General features: G+C 37.8%; 1 protein-coding gene across 1 annotated transcript in view; it reads right to left on the bottom strand.

Annotated features, from left to right (window-relative positions):
- Positions 1-18,891, bottom strand: part of TTC27 (tetratricopeptide repeat domain 27) — a 1,013,239-nt gene that overhangs the window by 112,602 nt on the left and 881,746 nt on the right. Inside the window, exon 18 of the mRNA XM_053711856.1 lies at positions 741-938. Within this exon, the coding sequence (XP_053567831.1) occupies positions 741-938 (198 nt within the window). The remainder of the gene's footprint in view (positions 1-740; positions 939-18,891) is intronic.

The raw sequence follows: 18,891 nt of genomic DNA, 5'->3' as shown, positions 1-18,891 counted from the left end.
AGTGGTAATCATACGACCTAGCTGTGTAACTGCTACTGCTATTTGACTCACCAGCCATGTCCACTTAGGTGGTGTAACACATAAAGCCCCATGTATCAATTTGGTGGACGGAAAAGGTTCCTGAATTGGGAACATGTCCACCTGCCTTTGCAGCGAATGGGCAGCAGACACTGTACATCCGCTCTCCACATGTACCATTCCACAAGCACTTGCTTGTGCAACAGCGCCCCCCTGTCAATCACCCCAAACAATCATTTTCGGCATGTTTTATACACAGAGGTGGTAGAATGAGTAAGAAGCAGCAGTCAGATTGCATGCTTGCATGTGTGAGCCTGCCCCTCAAGGGCTCAAAAGCAGCATCTGCTTGAGCCCATAGACTTGCAGCCTTACAAGTGCTAAAATTCCATGCTCTAACGAATTAGGACAATTCATTTTTGAATGGCTCTTTAAAAGGAGATTCCAGTGTAAAAATAAAATGGTTGCCATTTTAGGCTTCTAACAAATTATGAGTATTTAAATGTTTCAGGTACTTCTTACAAGCTTATAGATGTGGGATCAGTTGCAGGATGCTTCTCTGGTATGTAACAATAAGTAATCCAAACTATGTATTGGGTCTAGACTGTCCCTTTAAGTCTCCTCAACAATGCCAATAATGACCGATTTCATAAATGGTAACACACAGTGACAATTTAAAATAAACAAAAAAACATATAGATATTCTTTCACGTAAGATCATTTACCTTTTCATTTTCTTCTGCTTTCTCACTTGCACCATTACCATATAGCTTGGCATAGGCCTTCCAGATTTCAGCATCGCTAGAATCACGGGAAGTCACTCTACCGAGCAATTCCTGTAGTTTAGATTTCAGGTTAGCTGTGGAGTTGCCTTTACTGTCTTTAAGGTCTTCAACCACTGCTCTAACCAAAATCTTCAGCACCTGTGAAATAAGACGACAATGACAATAAGTGCTATAAGTGTCCCAGTTAATAACGTAACAGGATCCTAACGCAATTAAAAAATGTACAAGATTAATTTAATCAAGCAAAGACATCATTTCCAAAAAGGGAGATCTTGATCAAACGGTCTAAGTGATTTAGAAGTAGATCTCAACACTTATTTGGGATTATTCACCACCTAGAACCAGTAGTGATAATACAGACTCAACAAATGTGTAAATGTGTTTTGCATATGTATATTCTTCTCCATTACAGTGCACTCAGTTTAAAACAGGAATTTTGCAAGAGAAAGTCATAATTGAACCCAATAACAACAAAACGTCCCATGTGCATTGAGTGCAAGCTAAAATTTCCGTAACGTTGGCTTCTACAAAAGCTGATCAACTTCACAGAAAAGTAAATTGTTCTTACTAAGTCTAGTTGCCTCTGATTTACTTATTTTTAGAACTGGGTAATTCTCATTAAGTGATATTAAGACTCTAGGATTTCAGGGGACGTAGGTAAATCCTTAGGATTTTGAAGGCTTTGCACATACCCAGACATTCTAAATGACTTCCCGATGTCCCATGACATGCAAGATTTTCTTTGCAGGAGGTTGTGTGTGTTATAGTACTACGTTTGCTCAGTTTTCATATTTTATGAACCAAAAACTTGCAAGTAAAAAAATCCCAGATTGTCACAAAGTAAATATACTTATATTTAATATTACCTATTGGTTTGTAAGACTTATTAAAATGTATAGAGCATTATATGTGTGTACATACACAATTTGGCAAATGGCATACAGGTCATACAGCTCAGCTGGAAAGCACCCAGGTACCATCCTATTGGTTCATATCTGGATTATATCTCTGTGGTACTCATAAGAAAAACTGGCTGTACTGAAGAACAGTAATGACTGATATTGCGTGTCTAATTATATTAGCAGAATAGGTATACATTTAGTATGAGTAATAAAGCAAGCAAAACCCTAATCAATTAAGCAGGAAATATTTAAATATAACTAACATTCATTAATCAATACTTAGCTGTACATTTTTACTTTAATGAGCTAGAGGTCAAGAAACTTCCACCTGGTAATCGCCTATTATTTGGCACATATTCCCGTGGATATGTTTAAGAAAGTTTATAGGTTATTTAGCTCATTAAAAGGATATTAAAGGAATATTGCACATTGTAAAATGTGGTTGGAAACACAGGAAAGAAAGTTAATGAAAACATTACTCAACCATTACCAATTAACAAGCAAAGACTAGCTAACAAATCACAATTCACATTGTAATAAAACAGAACAAGCATTCTCCAGTATATTAAACGTATTTATTTTTACTAAAGGCAACCACATAGCTAAAGGGCTTGCAGTGGGCCAGAAGGACAGGGTTAATAATGTAGCCCACATCATAGTACATAATAACGCAATATGTTCTTTCTGGCACATTAGTCTTCTCGCTACAGGAATTGTAGCTAAATCTTCAGCTACCAATGTATACAATATGTGTAGAATTACAAACACATCTCTGCCTGTCAAACTGAATGCATAAAATAATGCTCTATTAAGCAGAGCAGCAGTGTTTGAGAAACAAAGTAAAATCTGCTCCATAATGTCACATACTTTTAGTTTCATACAGATGGAGGGTACCTACCATCTAAGTAGTCCTTTTATATTTTATATATATATATATATATATATATATATATATATATATATATATATATATATATATATATATATATATATGGTAAAATCCTTTCACTAGCAACCTCAGTTACCAAGATGTCCTAAAACATTAATCAGAAATAATCTAGGGTGAATAAACATCCCCCTAGTTTACTAGTCAAGGGTTAAAGGTTATTAACCCAGAGGGAAGAAAATTACGGTCCACTCAATGCTGAAGATAGGAAAAAAGTCAAAACCTAAGTGTGAACAAGTGCGTTTTGGTTTTGATAGAAGCATTTTTGCAATATGTTTACTGTCATGAAGACCTCATGATTTTAGGATGTCAGGGGTAAATTTTCTTTCTTTTCCTTCTCTGCTGTAATTCAATGCTATCTACAACTTCTCATCAGAGCTATCTAAAAAAGGCAAGGTTTATATATTTATATATTGAGCAGATATAAGGTGCAATCTGCTCAACTCAGGACAGTGATTTTTATGGGACAAGATGTCAACACAGGGTGAAAGAAAACAGTCTCCTGTATCAAGGCAGAGACCTGAGGTCAACTGGAGTTGAAACTCTAGGATATCTTAAGATGTTTTTATCGGGTTACCAAATATGACAGACTTGTCATGTTTCGTATCAAAGTAGTCCTCATAATGTCACAATGGGATTGCCTATAAGGATATATGTACTGGATAGATGTAACTAAAATGATGTTATCCTTTAACTTCAGCCAAGGTTCGCAACATGGTTTATGGCATGCCATAAAAAATGGGGTGTCTCCCTTCCTTAACTACTCTGGAAGGGGTCTGGTCAGAAACCTGACCTCAATTTTTTTTTTTATTTAATTGTGATTTTAGCAAAATAATATTGTCTTTCACATGGGAAGCTAAAGCAGCGTGTCTGACTATTTTCTATTCCATTTCCTTGGAGCAGAGGCTATTCTAGTAAAGTTATAGGTTCTGTTATATTTTGTTTTTTTACTTTTTAAAAAATGTATTTAAATAAATGTTCCTTTATTAAATTTTTGCCTCACGAAGGAGGCGTCTGTAGTAAGAATCAGGAACGCCAACGGTGAACAGAAAACAAGCAGGCTGAACACAGCTAAGTTGTGAGCGGTGAACTTAGAAGTTCTAATTCCAGTGAGTTTTTACTTTATAAACTTGGAGACTGGCTTTTTCAATGTATAGCTGCATTACTCTTAATTGAGATACTACCCTAAACGTGCGACTCTATACAGGGAGTGCAGAATTATTAGGCAAATTAGTATTTTGACCACATCATCCTCTTTATGCATGTTGTCTTACTCCAAGCTGTATAGGCTCGAAAGCCTACTACCAATTAAGCATATTAGGTGATGTGCATCTCTGTAATGAGAAGGGGTGTGGTCTAATGACATCAACACCCTATATCAGGTGTGCATAATTATTAGGCAACTTCCTTTCCTTTGGCAAAATGGGTCAAAAGAAGGACTTGACAGGCTCAGAAAAGTCAAAAATAGTGAGATATCTTGCAGAGGGATGCAGCACTCTTAAAATTGCAAAGCTTCTGAAGCGTGATCATCGAACAATCAAGCATTTCATTCAAAATAGTCAACAGGGTCGCAAGAAGCGTGTGGGAAAACCAAGGCACAAAATAACTGCCCATGAACTGAGAAAAGTCAAGCGTGCAGCTGCCAAGATGCCACTTGCCACCAGTTTGGCCATATTTCAGAGCTGCAACATCACTGGAGTGCCCAAAAGCACAAGGTGTGCAATACTCAGAGACATGGCCAAGGTAAGAAAGGCTGAAAGACGACCACCACTGAACAAGACACACAAGCTAAAATGTCAAGACTGGGCCAAGAAATATCTCAAGACTGATTTTTCTAAGGTTTTATGGACTGATGAAATGAGAGTGAGTCTTGATGGGCCAGATGGATGGGCCCGTGGCTGGATAGGTAAAGGGCAGAGAGCTCCAGTCCGACTCAGACGCCAGCAAGGTGGAGGTGGAGTACTGGTTTGGGCTGGTATCATCAAAGATGAGCTTGTGGGACCTTTTCGGGTTGAGGATGGAGTCAAGCTCAACTCCCAGTCCTACTGCCAGTTTCTGGAAGACACCTTCTTCAAGCAGTGGTACAGGAAGAAGTCTGCATCCTTCAAGAAAAACATGATTTTCATGCAGGACAATGCTCCATCACACGCGTCCAAGTACTCCACAGCGTGGCTGGCAAGAAAGGGTATAAAAGAAGAAAATCTAATGACATGGCCTCCTTGTTCACCTGATCTGAACCCCATTGAGAACCTGTGGTCCATCATCAAATGTGAGATTTACAAGGAGGGAAAACAGTACACCTCTCTGAACAGTGTCTGGGAGGCTGTGGTTTCTGCTGCACGCAATGTTGATGGTGAACAGATCAAAACACTGACACAATCCATGGATGGCAGGCTTTTGAGTGTCCTTGCAAAGAAAGGTGGCTGTATTGGTCACTGATTTGTTTTTGTTTTGTTTTTGAATGTCAGAAATGTATATTTGTGAATGTTGAGATGTTATATTGGTTTCACTGGTAAAAATAAATAATTGAAATGGGTGTATATTTGTTTTTTGTTAAGTTGCCTAATAATTATGCACAGTAATAGTCACCTGCACACACAGATATCCCCCTAAAATAGCTATAACTAAAAACAAACTAAAAACTACTTCCAAAACTATTCAGCTTTGATATTAATGAGTTTTTTGGGTTCATTGAGAACATGGTTGTTGTTCAATAATAAAATTAATCCTCAAAAATACAACTTGCCTAATAATTCTGCACTCCCTGTATAAGGTGTAAACTCCAAAAGAAACTTTAACGATTTGGAACTTGCATGGGGGTGGATTAATATCCCATAACCCAAGAAAGGAGTATACTTTGAATAAGAAAATTTCTTGAAAAAAAGTTGACTCATAAAATCGGTTAACACAGAGTTTTCCCACTGACATTTTAACCAATATTTTGGAAACATTCAGGTAGATTACGAGTTATGCGCGTTATAGGGAATTTAACGAACGCAACAAAAGTTGCGTTATTTCACCCTCTATAGCGCAGCCATTACAAGTTTTGAAACAGCTGGCTTGTGCGTGCGATATGGTTGCGTTGTGCTCCATACCACACAAAATACAAGTGTTGTTCCTGATATCACCGCCACCTTAATAAATCTGTTAACCCCTAATCTGCCACTCCTGATATCGCCGCCACTATACTAAAATTATTAACCCCTATTCCCTTGAACCCCAACATCACCCACACTATAATAAATCTATTAACCCCTATTTCGCCGCTCCCTGACATCGCCGCCACTAATAAAGCTATTAACACCTTAAATCTCTGGCCTCCCACATCACTACCCCTAAACCACCAGCCCCCCACATCGCAACAACCTAAATTAAACTATTAACCTCTAAACCTAACCGTAACCCTAACACCCCCTAACTTTAACATAATTAAAATAGAGCTAAATTAAAGTTACAATTATTAACTAAATAATACCTATTTAAAACTAAATACATACTTACCTATGAAATCAAACCTAAGCTAGCTACAATATATCTAATAGTTATATTGTAGCTAGCTTAGGTTTTATTTTTATTTCACAGGTAAGTTTGTATTTATTTTAACTAATTATTAACTATTTACTAACTACCTAGTTAAAATAAATACAAACGTACCTGTGAAATCAAACCTAAGTTGCCTTACACTAAAACCTACCATTACAAAAAATAAAAACACCTACCATTACAAAAAATAACAAATGAAATTATCCAAAATAATAAAAATTATTCCTATTGTAATACCCTTTAAAAAAAATTAAAAAAAAACACCACAAAATAAAAAAACCTAATCTATAATAAACTACCAAGGGCCCTTAAAAGGGCCTTTTTGTGGGCCCTTAAAGGACCAGTCAACACATTAGATTTGCATAACCAACAAATGCAAGATAACAACACAATGCAATAGCACTTAGTCTGAACTTCAAATGAGTAGTAGATTTTTTTATAACAAATTTCAAAGTTATGTATATTTCCACACCCCTTGTACCATGTGATAGCAATCAGCCAATCACAAATGCATATACGTATAGTCTGTGAATTCTTGCACATGCTCAGTAGGATCTGGTGACTCAAAAAGTGTAAATATAAAAGACTGTGCACATTTTTTTTAATGGAAGTAAACTGGAAAGTTGTTTAAAATGACATGCTGTATCTGAATCATGAAAATGTAATTTAACCTGAGTGTCCCTTTAAATGGGCCTTTTGTAGGGCATTTCCCTAAAGAAAACAACTCTTCCTACAAAAGAAAAACAAACACCCTCTAATAGTATACAAACCCCTACCCCCCCCCCCCCCAAACACACAAAATAAAAATAAAGTAAAACCTAATCTACCCATTGCCCTGAAAAGTGCATTTGTATGGGCATTGCCCTTAAAAGGACATTCAGCTCTTTTTCCTGCCCTTAAAAGTTCATTCAGCTCTTTTATGAAATGCCCAACCCCTAATCTAAAAATAAAAACCCACCCCAAAACGGAAAAAAAAAATCCATCCAAATCAGCCAATAGAATGAGAGCTGCTTAAATCCTATTGGCTGATTTGAACAGCCAATATGATTTTAGCAGCCCTAATTCCTATTGGCTGATTCAAATTATTCAGCCAATAGGAATGCAATGATACTCCCAGTATAAAAAGGAAATTTTTGCTTACCTGATAAATGTATTTCTTTTACGATATGACGAGTCCACAGATTTCATCCTTACTTATGGGATTACGCCTCCTGGTCAGCAGGAGGAGGCAAAGAGCACCACAGCAGAGCTGTATATATAGCTCCTCCCTTCCCTCCCACTCCAGTCATTCGACCGAAGTTAGGAAGAGAAAGGAAAAGCCAAGGTGCAGAGGTGACTGAAGTTTAACAAAAATAAGTAAATACCTGTCTTAAAAATGACAGGGTGAGCCGTGGACTCGTCATATCGTAAAATAAATAAATTTATCGGGTAAGCATAAATTCCCTTTTCTTTTACAAGATATGACGAGTCCACGGATTTCATCCTTACTTATGGGATACAATACCAAAGCTATAGGACACGGATGAAAGGGAGGGACAAGACAGGAACCTAAACGGAAGTCACCACTGCTTGAAGAACCTTCTTTTATCACACTCCAGACACTTGCAACTCACAGCAGGGCTGTGGCGCCTACCTGCCCCCAGACAACACTGATCTTCCGTGAGCAGCGCTCCCCAGTCTCTTTGTACCGCTATGTGTACAAACTGACTTAGGCCACACCGGAGCCCAGGAACCTGCTGCCGATCAGGATGATTACTGCGCGGCTGAGCGCGCGAAACTAGGCCCCGCCCACCGTGGGCGTAACTTGAGATGTACCGAGACCCGCATGGGAAGAAAAACCCATGTCGGTCTTCTAACTCAAATAACTAAAACGCCATGTGCCCCTCTTAACACACACTCCCAAGCCAGTTATAAGGTAAAACAATAACTACAACCCTTGGGGAACAACCGCATCTCCCAGCGTCAGCCCACACAGCAGAAGCATAAGTGAACACAACAGTCACTGCACAACACACTGAAAAGAAATCAAATAAAAAGGGCGGACTCTCTTCTGTACACCTCTCGAGCCGGGCGGTGCTCCCCCCCCCCCCACCGATGCTGCGAGAGGGGGAGGTGAGGGGAATACTGCTCACACGCTGCTGCCTAAACACACCGCACGCCTGGCTCGTTTGCTATACTCCGCTCCTTCCAGAGCCTCAAATGCAGGCTGACTTGGCCTCATCAGCCTGAAAGTATTCATCCAAGGATCTAAAAACTTCACTCCTGTACTTACCCTCCCACCGATGTTGCGAGAGGAAGGCTCCTGATAGCAGTTTCAAAGGTAAGCTCAGTTGTACCCCCACGAAGGCGTGGGAATTGACATTATCCTACTCTCCACGGGAAAAGTCTTGTAAATAATTGCACCATTGGCCCTGATATCTGAAAAGAAAAGCGTTCGCTACACAGCTCACCTCTCGCTAGAAGTGGACTGAAGCATAAAAGTTTAATATCTGATTGCAAAGACTCTCCAACATACGCTAACATTTGCAACAATTTTGACTCTCTGGCACTATAGAGACTATTGTATCTTTGATTTTGGTTGTTTCATTTTTAGGAAATAGTAACATTTTGTTGTTGAAGTCTTACAGATTATATATTTGCTTTTTTCTATGAATTAACAGGACATATTGTTTGGTTTTCCCCTGACTGCATAAGAGTGAAAAGTGGAAAATCATTGATATTAGATTAATCCAATTGCTTATTCTAAATTTGAATCCTCCCAACATTGATCAGCCACATATATTGATAACTAAATGTTTGTTTTGATCTATTTTTCTGTTTAACAACAAAACTAAAGTTTAACATTGTATCTTGGTTACTTATGCTATTGGTTGATCTTGATACACCTTAAGTACTAAGATTTAAATATTTAGATAAATTAATATCTGGTTCATATTTGTATGCCTTAGATTACATCTAATATAATCTGAAAACCCTCGACTGATAGGCTACATTGTTCAAAACCCCCTCTCCTAAAAACTCCTTTGAACTACAAACTCATAATCCAATTGTACTTGTTGTTCTCTCCTCCTTTAAACTCTACTGACTTTATAAACCTCACCAAAGCATAATCTTAACACACTGAATAGGCTTTTCTGCTGAAAAAGTACAAACTTCCCTAGCTGACTATCACAGCTGCCCTAAATCCCTCACATACACAAAACACACCCCCTTTTTTTTTTTTTTTTTTTTTTTTATCTCACAACAACCTAACCCTATTTCACATTTTCCCAATCACTACTAATAAAAAAAAAAAATTAAAAAAATTTTTTCTTTTTCTCTTTTTTCACTTTTTGCACATGGACAAATTTGTCTCTGCACAAGCAAAATCTTCACCTACAGCTATGGCAGCCCGTCAAAGGGAAAAGAGAAACAAACTGAAATCACAGCAGATATACATATCCCCACTGTTAATCCTCTACAGTTGGGTGACATGCTAGACATTCAAGCTTTAGTAGCTAACATTTCTGATGCACTGACTCCAAAATTCGATTCTCTCAAATCAGAAATTAAACAGGATATTATATCCCTATCAAATGAATTTAAACAGTTCTCTGCTAGGCTCTCTGAGGTAGAACAGAGAACCTCGGATTTGGAGGATCTGACACTAACTCAGAACTCTAAGTTGGAAATGCTAAATATATCCCTGTTAAAAGCACAGAGTAAACTAGAGGATCTTGAAAACCGCACTAGGAGAAACAACTTTAGAGTAGTTGGAGTCCCGGAAGACAAACAATATGATGATCTGCACAAATTACTAACTGTTACCATTCCTCAATTGCTAAAAATTCCACAATCTCAATCACAATTTACACTAGAGAGAGTACATCGGATAGGCCCACTTATCACTGATATAGAAAGTACCAGGACCAAACCTAGGCCCATTATCGCGAAAGTCTTAAACTTTCAGGACAAAATTACACTTTTACATTACTACCGCAAACATCAGCCTATATACTTAGGAGAGGCACAAATCATGATCTTTCAAGACTTTTCTGCAGAAACAGATGCTAAAAGAAGAGAACTAGCTCCAATTTGCACAAAACTAATAAAGCATAACATCAAGGCCACAATAACCTATCCAGCTAGACTCAAAATTTCCATTAATGACCAAACACACTTCTTTGACTCAGCCAAACAGGCTGAGAAATTCTGCACAGAGACCTTCCCAGCAGAAAATTTAGGAGCAGGGTCCATTGTCACACTGTCTTGAAATTTCACGTATTAAGATGCTTTGAATAACCATAACAATAATTTAAAATGTATAACTATATATTTTTCCTTTTTCTTTTTGGGTTAGGAACAAAATTGGGTTATAGATTGGTGAACTCTCCCCCTTCTCTCTCCCCCCCCCCCTTTTTTTTTTTTTTTTTTTTTCCTTGTTCCCTTTTTTTTTTTTAATTAAAAATGCCATCTGCTTTTAAACTCACCTCTTGGAATATAGGAGGTATCACATCTCCTATTAAACGTAAGTCAATTGTCTCACAGCTAAGAAAAATAAATTCTCCAGGAGACACACTTAAAGATGGAAGAAGTTCTCAAACTCAAAACCTCCTGGGTTAATGAGGTGTTAGCCTCCCCGAGTGTTCAAAGGAAAGGAGGGGTAGCAATATTATTGGGGAAAAGGCTAAAATACCAAGTTCTTAATACCCTCGCTGACTCAGAGGGGAGATTCCTATTTGCAAAAGTCAAAATAGCTAACATAATTTATACATTTTGCAATATCTATGCTCCCAATATTTTTAGCTCTTCTTTCTGGGACACCCTTTATGCTAAATTAATTACATATAGAGAAGGTTACCTAATCCTCGGAGGGGATCTAAATATGGCGCCCCAACATCCCCTAGACAGATTAAGGCATAAGAATGCTCTTTCTAGAACTAAAAGAGATAAACTAGAAACAAAAATGTATTTAAAACTTTATCAGATTCTTGGAGTTAGAGACATATGGAGAATCCAAAATCCGGACTCCAGGGAATTCTCTTGCATTTCTAAGGCACATAAATCCTTATCAAGAATCGATGTAATTCTCTTAGATGAAAGACTCTGCACGTCAAGAATGCTTACCGGAATTCTCCCTATTTGCATCTCAGACCATGCCCCGATTTTCCTAGAGCTTTACCCCAATAACCCTACTCCAAAATATTCTAGGTTCTTTTTCCCAATATATTTAGCTTCTGACCTTAAATTTAAAAACTGGCTCAGCTCTAAATTTCAAGAATTTATCTCTTTTAATCAGTAATACGCAAATCGTCCGATTATCCTATGGGAAACAGCCAAAGCGGTACTGAGAGGGGAGATCCTAGCTTACACTATTAATAGGACAAAGAAATCAAAACACAGGGAAAAAGAAATTATAAAATCTATTTCTAATTCATACAACTCGTATCTGTTAAATAAAACTGCAAGAAACTGGTTAAGATATACCCAAGCATTAAAAGAGAGGGATGCTTTTCTACTTTATAAAACTACTCAGAAGGACTTGAAACTTCAAGCAAAACTTTACAGGTATGGAAGTAAAACCGGAAAAATCCTGGCTAGATTAGTAAAAACTAGTAAAACTTCTTCATTAATAGAGTCTTTAAAGTTAGAAGAGAAAAATGTATCATCCTCAGAAGAAATTATCCAGGTTTTTACAAACTATTATCAGGACCTATATTCTTTAAAACAATCAAATCTTTTTGAGCAAGAATCATTCTGGCAAAATATTGTTGTTCATACATTAACTCCTGATCTAATTGAATTTCTCAATAATCCCATATCTGAAATAGAGATTAATAGAGCAATTCAAGACCTTGCCTCAAACAAAGCCTCAGGCCCGGATGGCCTTCCTAACGAATTCTATAAGATATTATCAATGGAGATCTCACCTTACCTCGCTTCGGTCTATAATGACATATATATAAAGGGTATTACTCCGCCACTTAGCTTTGCAGCCTCATATACCACCTTAATTCTTAAACCAAGAAAAGAGCCGGACAATAAAGAATCTTATAGGCCCATAGCACTGCTCAATGTTGATTATAAAATAATGGCCTCAATCTTAGCTTCAAGGCTTCAGTTGCTTCTTCCTAAGATTATTCATCCTGATCAAGCAGGTTTTTTACGTAATCGTAATTCTTCAGCTAAGATTAGGGAACTCTTCTTAACTATAGACCATTTTTCTAGAGGAGGGGGAGGAGAGGAGGGAAAGGGGGACACTTTAGATGCTGCAATTATTTCAATCGATGCTGAAAAAGCATTCGACTCAGTTCATTTTGATCATCTCACTCATTCTCTCCAGCAATTCGGCTTTATTGGTAATTTTCTTAGCTTTGTTAACAACCTCCACAAATCTGCCTCCACTAGGATGATAGTTAATGGCAAACTCTCTCCTAACATTTTTCTTCAAAGAGGAACGCGTCAGGGGTGCCCCCTTTCTCCTCTTCTCTTCGACATTTCCATCGAACCGCTGGCCATATATGTTAGACAACACCTTAATGGTATTAAGATCGGTAAGAAAGAGATGAAAATTGCACTATATGCGGATGATATCTTAATTTATATCTCTGATACACGTAACAATATCCCGAAATTAATTTCACTTATTAAAAAATTTGGTTCCTTTTCAGGTTATAAAGTAAATACTACAAAATCTGAACTCATATGGATTAAACAACCCAAGGATCCCCCCCTGGATATGCCATTTAAGATAGTGGATGATTCCTTTACTTATCTAGGCATCACAGTATCCTCCAACCCAGACGAATGGTATAATCTTAAAATTCTCCCAGTACTGAAGAAAATTAAGGAGGACTTAAAAAAATGGCAAGGTGTTCCCCTTTCTCTTTCGGGACGAATTGCTCTTTATAAAATGATTTGCCTCCCGAAACTATTATATGTCCTACAAAATATCCCTGTGATTCTCAAGGGAAAAGATATTCTCCTTCATAATATGGTGTTGAGGAAATTTATTTGGCAAAACAAGAAACCTAGAATTTCCTTACCTAAACTTTCTCTCCCCAGAAAATATGCAGGACTGGCTTTGCCAGACATTAAAATATACAATTACGCCTTTTTGGCTCGCCTAATTATGGACTGGATATTTGAGAAGGATTATGTTACCAACAATGAACTTGAGAAAAATATAACAAACCCTTTTGATCCCTCTGCAATCATCCATTGCACTGCTTCCTCTCTCCCCAGAGAACTTAAAAACCTGAAAACCATATTTACTCCATTACAGGCCTGGTGGAAAGTCTGCAAACTCCTCAAAATAAAGCATAAAGTATCCAAATTTATCCCTCTAACTGGTAATCCCTTTTTTCAAGCAGGAATTCAGACATCTCAATTTCAGAAGTGGAAAGCTTCGGGTCTAAATAAAGTTTCTCAATTACTAGACCTAGACAGAAAATGTATAAAGTCTTTTTGCTCTTTGAGAGAGGAATTTAGTCTCTCCCATAAAGAATTCTTTGCATACCTACAAGCAAGACATTATGCTATGAGTCTTGTCGACGAATTCGGTTGGAACTGGACAATGGGACCCATGGAGAAATGGTTAACATTAGCTAAAAATGGTCTTACGGCAATTTCCCCTATTTATTCTGATTTAAGTTCCTTAAAACGTGTTTCTGACATGGAAAACATCATTACCAAATGGGGGGCAATCTTGCAACAAAATTTGGAAGAAAGTAATATAGTTGAACTCTCAATCACTGAGGTTTCACGAATTACTCTCTCATCCTCCTGGAGAGAATCTCATTTAAAACTTTTACGCATGACCTTTTTTACTCCTGAGAAAGGTTTCAGATGCAGAAGCCTAGATTTCAACTGCTGTCCCAGATGTTCGCTCCCTGCGGCTAATCTCATGCATATGTTCTGGGATTGTCCAATTATCCAACAGTTTTGGATGAAAATACAATTTTGGCTTGGCACAATGGGGATCTCCCCATCAACTCTACTACCATTAGATATTGTATTTCTCCAAAAGTATGCAGAAGGCCAATCTGCAAATATTAAAATTATCAACCTAGTTATCTTGGCTGTGCGATATTTGATTTTAAAAAAGTGGAAATGTAGAGCAACCCCCAGTATCCAGGAGGTAAAAAATTGTCTCAAGAAACAATGTATTCTGGAACAGATTGACACTAATCTTAACGATGAAAATGATGTCATTAAAATTCCAACAATAGGTGCATATGCAATTTGGTAATTCATTTTACTTTTACTTTTCTTTTTTTTGTTTTTTTCTTGTTCAAATCATGAAGGTATATCAAAGACTGGTATATTAGAATATTATGTGTTGTTGGTTACTTTTGAACATTGTTTTCATTTTATTTACATAAATCTGTACTATGTAAATTTACCTTGAGACACCTTTGTTGGAAACAAACTAAATAAATAATAAAAAAAAAAAAAGGGAATCCCAGGCACCCCAATTTCATTTATATAGTGCATACCTATTACCCCTCCCCAGTACAGGGAATAATGTCAGCCTGTTCTGATGTATCTAGTCTCCCCAGAAGCAAACAACAGAACATAACTCAATGCTGATTGCAGCATGACACAGTTCCCCACACTGAAGATGTTTCTTTACACTACCTTCAACCGCTCTGTGGGAACCAGCAGGATCTTAGAGAATGTTTTGCTAAGATCATCAACAATCAGGGCAGAAAATAAAATGTCTTCACTCCTCTTGCGAAGTTATTGACTGACGATTTCTCCCTGAGAAAAATAGTACTCACTGGCACCATTTTAAAACAAAAAAAACTTCTTGATTAAAATAATCTAAACTAACACCTCACTTTACCTCTTCCTATCACTAACACAGACTAAAAGAATGACTGGAGTGGGAGGGAAGGGATGAGCTATATATACAGCTGTGCTGTGGTGCTCTTTGCCTCCTCCTGCTGACCAGGAGGCGTAATCCCATAAGTAAGGATGAAATCTGTGGACTCGTCATATCTTGTAAAAGAAAGGGGTACCTTGCATTTCAATCCTTAGTGTGCGGCAGACGATCGAATGAAGAGGACCTCCACGTCGGATCGATGGATCTCCATCTCTGTGCATCGACCGCTACGCCTCCGCAGGGGTGAAGAAGATGCCGGTCCTGCGATGGATGAAGATGGAGCCGTCTGGATAAAGACCTCTTGCCGCCTGGATGTCCGGACTTCAGGAACTGTAAGTGGATCTTCCAAAAAACTTTTTTGGGCGTTTTTTTTTTTAGTTTAGGCTTTTCTTAAAAGAGCTAAATGCCATTTTCAGGGCAATGCAAAAGAGCTAAATGCACTTTTAAGGGCAATGTCCATACAAATGCCCTTTTCAGGGCAATGGGTAGCTTAGGTTTTTGTTAAAGTTAGTTTTTTTTCTATTTTGGGGGGTTGGTTGGGTGGTGGGTTTCACTGTTGGGGGGTCTTTGTGTAAAAAAAGCAGTTTAACTTAGGGCAATGCCCTACAAAAGGCCCTTTTAAGGGCTATTGGTAGTTTATTGTAGGCTAGAGTTTTTTTTTATTTTGGGTGGGCTTTTTTATTTTTATAGGGCTATTAGATTAAGTGTAATTCTTTTTTATTTTTGATAATTTCGTTTGTTATGATAGAATTCTATCAGCCAATCGGATTAAAGGTAAAAAAATCCTATTGGCCGATTGGTATTGCATCAGCCAATAGGAATTTTTCACCTTTAATTCCGATTGGCTGATAGAATTCTATCAGCCAATTGGAATTCAAGGTACGCCATCTTAGATGACGTTATTTAAAGGAACCTTCATTCTTCAAGAAGACGTAGATTGAAGAGGGTGCTCCGCGCCAGATGTCTTGAAAATGGAGCCGCACTGCGCCGGATGGATGAAGATAGAAGATGCCGTCTGGATGAAGACTTCGGCCGGCTTCGATGAGGACTTCTGCCGCTTCGTTGAGGATGGATGTCGGGTCTTCAAAAACTGTAAGTGGATCTTCGGGGGTTAGTGTTTTTTTTAAGGGTTTATTGGGGGGCTTTTTTATTTTAATAGGGCTATTAGATTAAGTGTAATTAGTTTAAATATCTGATAATTTATTTTTTATTCTGTGCAATTTAGTGGTTTTTTTTTGTAATTTAGTTAATTGTATTTATTTTATGTAATTTATTTAATTGTAGTGTAAGGTTAGGTGTTAGTGTAACTCAGGTTAGGTTTTATTTTACAGGTAAATTTGTATTTATTTTAGCTAGGTAGTTAGTAAATAGTTAATAACTATTTACTAACTATTCTACCTAGTTAAAATAAATACAAACTTACCTGTGAAATAAAAATAAAACCTAAGATAGATACAATGTAACTATTAGTTATATTGTAGCTAGCTTAGGGTTTATTTTATAGGTAAGTATTTAGTCTTAAATAGGTATTATTTAGGTAATAATAGTAATTTTTATTTAGATACATTAAAGTTAGGTGGTGTTAGGGGTTAATAACTTTAGTATAGTGGCGGCAACATTGGGGGTGGCAGATTAGGGGTTAATAAGTGTAGGTAGGTGGCGGCGACATTGGGGCGGCAGATTAGGTGCTAATAAGTGTAGGTAGGTGGCGGCGGCAGATTAAGGGTTAATAAGTGTAATGTAGGTGGCGGTGACATTGGGGATTAATACTTGTAATGTAGGTGTCGGCGATGTCAGGGGTTGCAGAGTAGGGGTTAATAAGTGTAATGTAGGTGGCGCGACATTGGGGCGGCATATTAGGGGTTAATAACTAATGTAGGTGGCGGCAGATTAGGGGTTAATAAGTGTAATGTAGGTGTCAGCTATGTCGGAGGCGGCAGATTAGGGGGTAATAAGTGTAATGTAGGTATCGGCGATGTTGGGGGTGGCAGATTAGGGGTGTTAAGACTCGGGGTTTATGTTAGGGTGTTAGATGTAAACATACATTTAGTTTCCCCATAGGAATCAATGGGGCTGCGTTACGGAGCTTTACGCTCCTTTATTGCAGGTGTTAGGCTTTTTTTTCCAACCGTCTCTTCCCATTGATGACTATGGGGAAATCGTGCACGAGCATGTAAAAACCAGCTCACCACAGCGCTGGTATTGGAGTGCGGTATGGAGCTCAATTTTGCTTTACGCTCACATATTGCCTAATAACGCCGGGTTTTTGCAAACCTGTAACACCAGCGCTGTAGGTAAGTGAGCGGTGACAATAACTTGCAAGTTAGCACCGCGCCGCTCATAACGCAAAATCTAAGGATTTCCCACATAATAAGAAGGTGGCAGCAGAGATACTATATTGTGGTTGTCATTAAAGGGGAGTTTAAGCATTTGTCAAGGTCTAGTACAGACGAGAGGATGTTTGTTAAAGCCTGCACCCACTGAGCTAAGTAACAGGCTTACCTGGAGTTGCTTGACTGTGACAAACTGGTTAAGGTGGAAAGAGTTAGTTAGCTTCTTATGTGACAAACTGATGATGGTTGCAGGGTTGGTAGAAAATCCTCTAGGACTAGGTCACATTTGCATTATCAAAAATACTTCTACTAAAAGCTATCACTGCTCAGGGCTGGACTGGGAATAAAAAGCAGCACCGGAAAAATATGAAGACCAGCCCTATTTTCTTTTGAGTCAGTAGAATGCACATGTCCCATTTTTCTCAAAGAAAATTACTGGGATACTCCTCCCTCCAATATTTTTTTCAGAATTAAATTATATTACTTTGCATTAAATAAAAGTGCCAGATTGTTGTTATATAGGCACCCTACAACCCAATTGCATCCATTGATAATCTCTTTAAATTGTAGCTTTCCAGCCCCAGCTCCTGCAGTCCAGCCGGGAATCTACTGGTATCCTGGTAGGCCAATCCAGCCTTGTCACTGCTTCAGTGCCCTATGCACATATACGGTATGCCCTGTTCACAATCAATTAAACACCATTCCTAATTACAGAGTTGGTGGTGGCTTGTATGAAGTAAATCAAGTAATTGTGCCACCATTTGCTCTTTAAAGTGATGGTAAACTCTGCTATTGCTAAGTTGCATAATTAGATTATTTATTACTAACAATATAAAAACGCAATATCCATTTTCAAATTGTTTATGCATTATTACCTAATTTTTAGTTTTTAATAAATTCGTTGTTGCGCTGCCTCGCTCCTCCCCTCTAATTTACTTTCAGTAATACACTGAAGTCTTACCTATTCTCCACCCTCTTTACATCTTACCCAATTTGCGCGCTCCTGATTTTGTGAATTTAGACGCATGCGCATTAGAGAGGATTACGTATACCAGTCACTTGTAGTGGATAGATATTGCGAGCGGTCAGTCCCTTCTTAAACGAGCACACTTCTTTATATAATAAATATAAGTAAATGTATAAATACTTGATTTTATCACAAATTATCTATATCTTATGTTGTTATAAAAAGTAAATAAGAGCCAGAGCGCATGCGCTGAATAAACAGGAACGCGCAAATTCATCATCGCTTTTTGAGGCTACTGATTGGTTGACCGTATGCTGCGAGGAATGCAATACTGCGCTTGCGTGAATTGGGTTACATAGAAGTTAGCCTGTCTGGCGACAGGCTTACCTATTGGTTCAATATTATAAACTATCGATGTGACATCACAGGAGGAAGGATGAAGACGGCATTAGACGGAGCTATTACATAAAGATTTGTAAGTGTTTTTACATAGATAAGATAACATGATTTGGAGTGTGTAAACTGAATAAAATG

The sequence above is a fragment of the Bombina bombina genome, chromosome 4 (assembly GCF_027579735.1).
Source record: "Bombina bombina isolate aBomBom1 chromosome 4, aBomBom1.pri, whole genome shotgun sequence".
Classification (NCBI taxonomy): Eukaryota; Metazoa; Chordata; class Amphibia; order Anura; family Bombinatoridae; genus Bombina; species Bombina bombina.
This window is presented reverse-complemented; position numbering and strand designations above follow the sequence as displayed.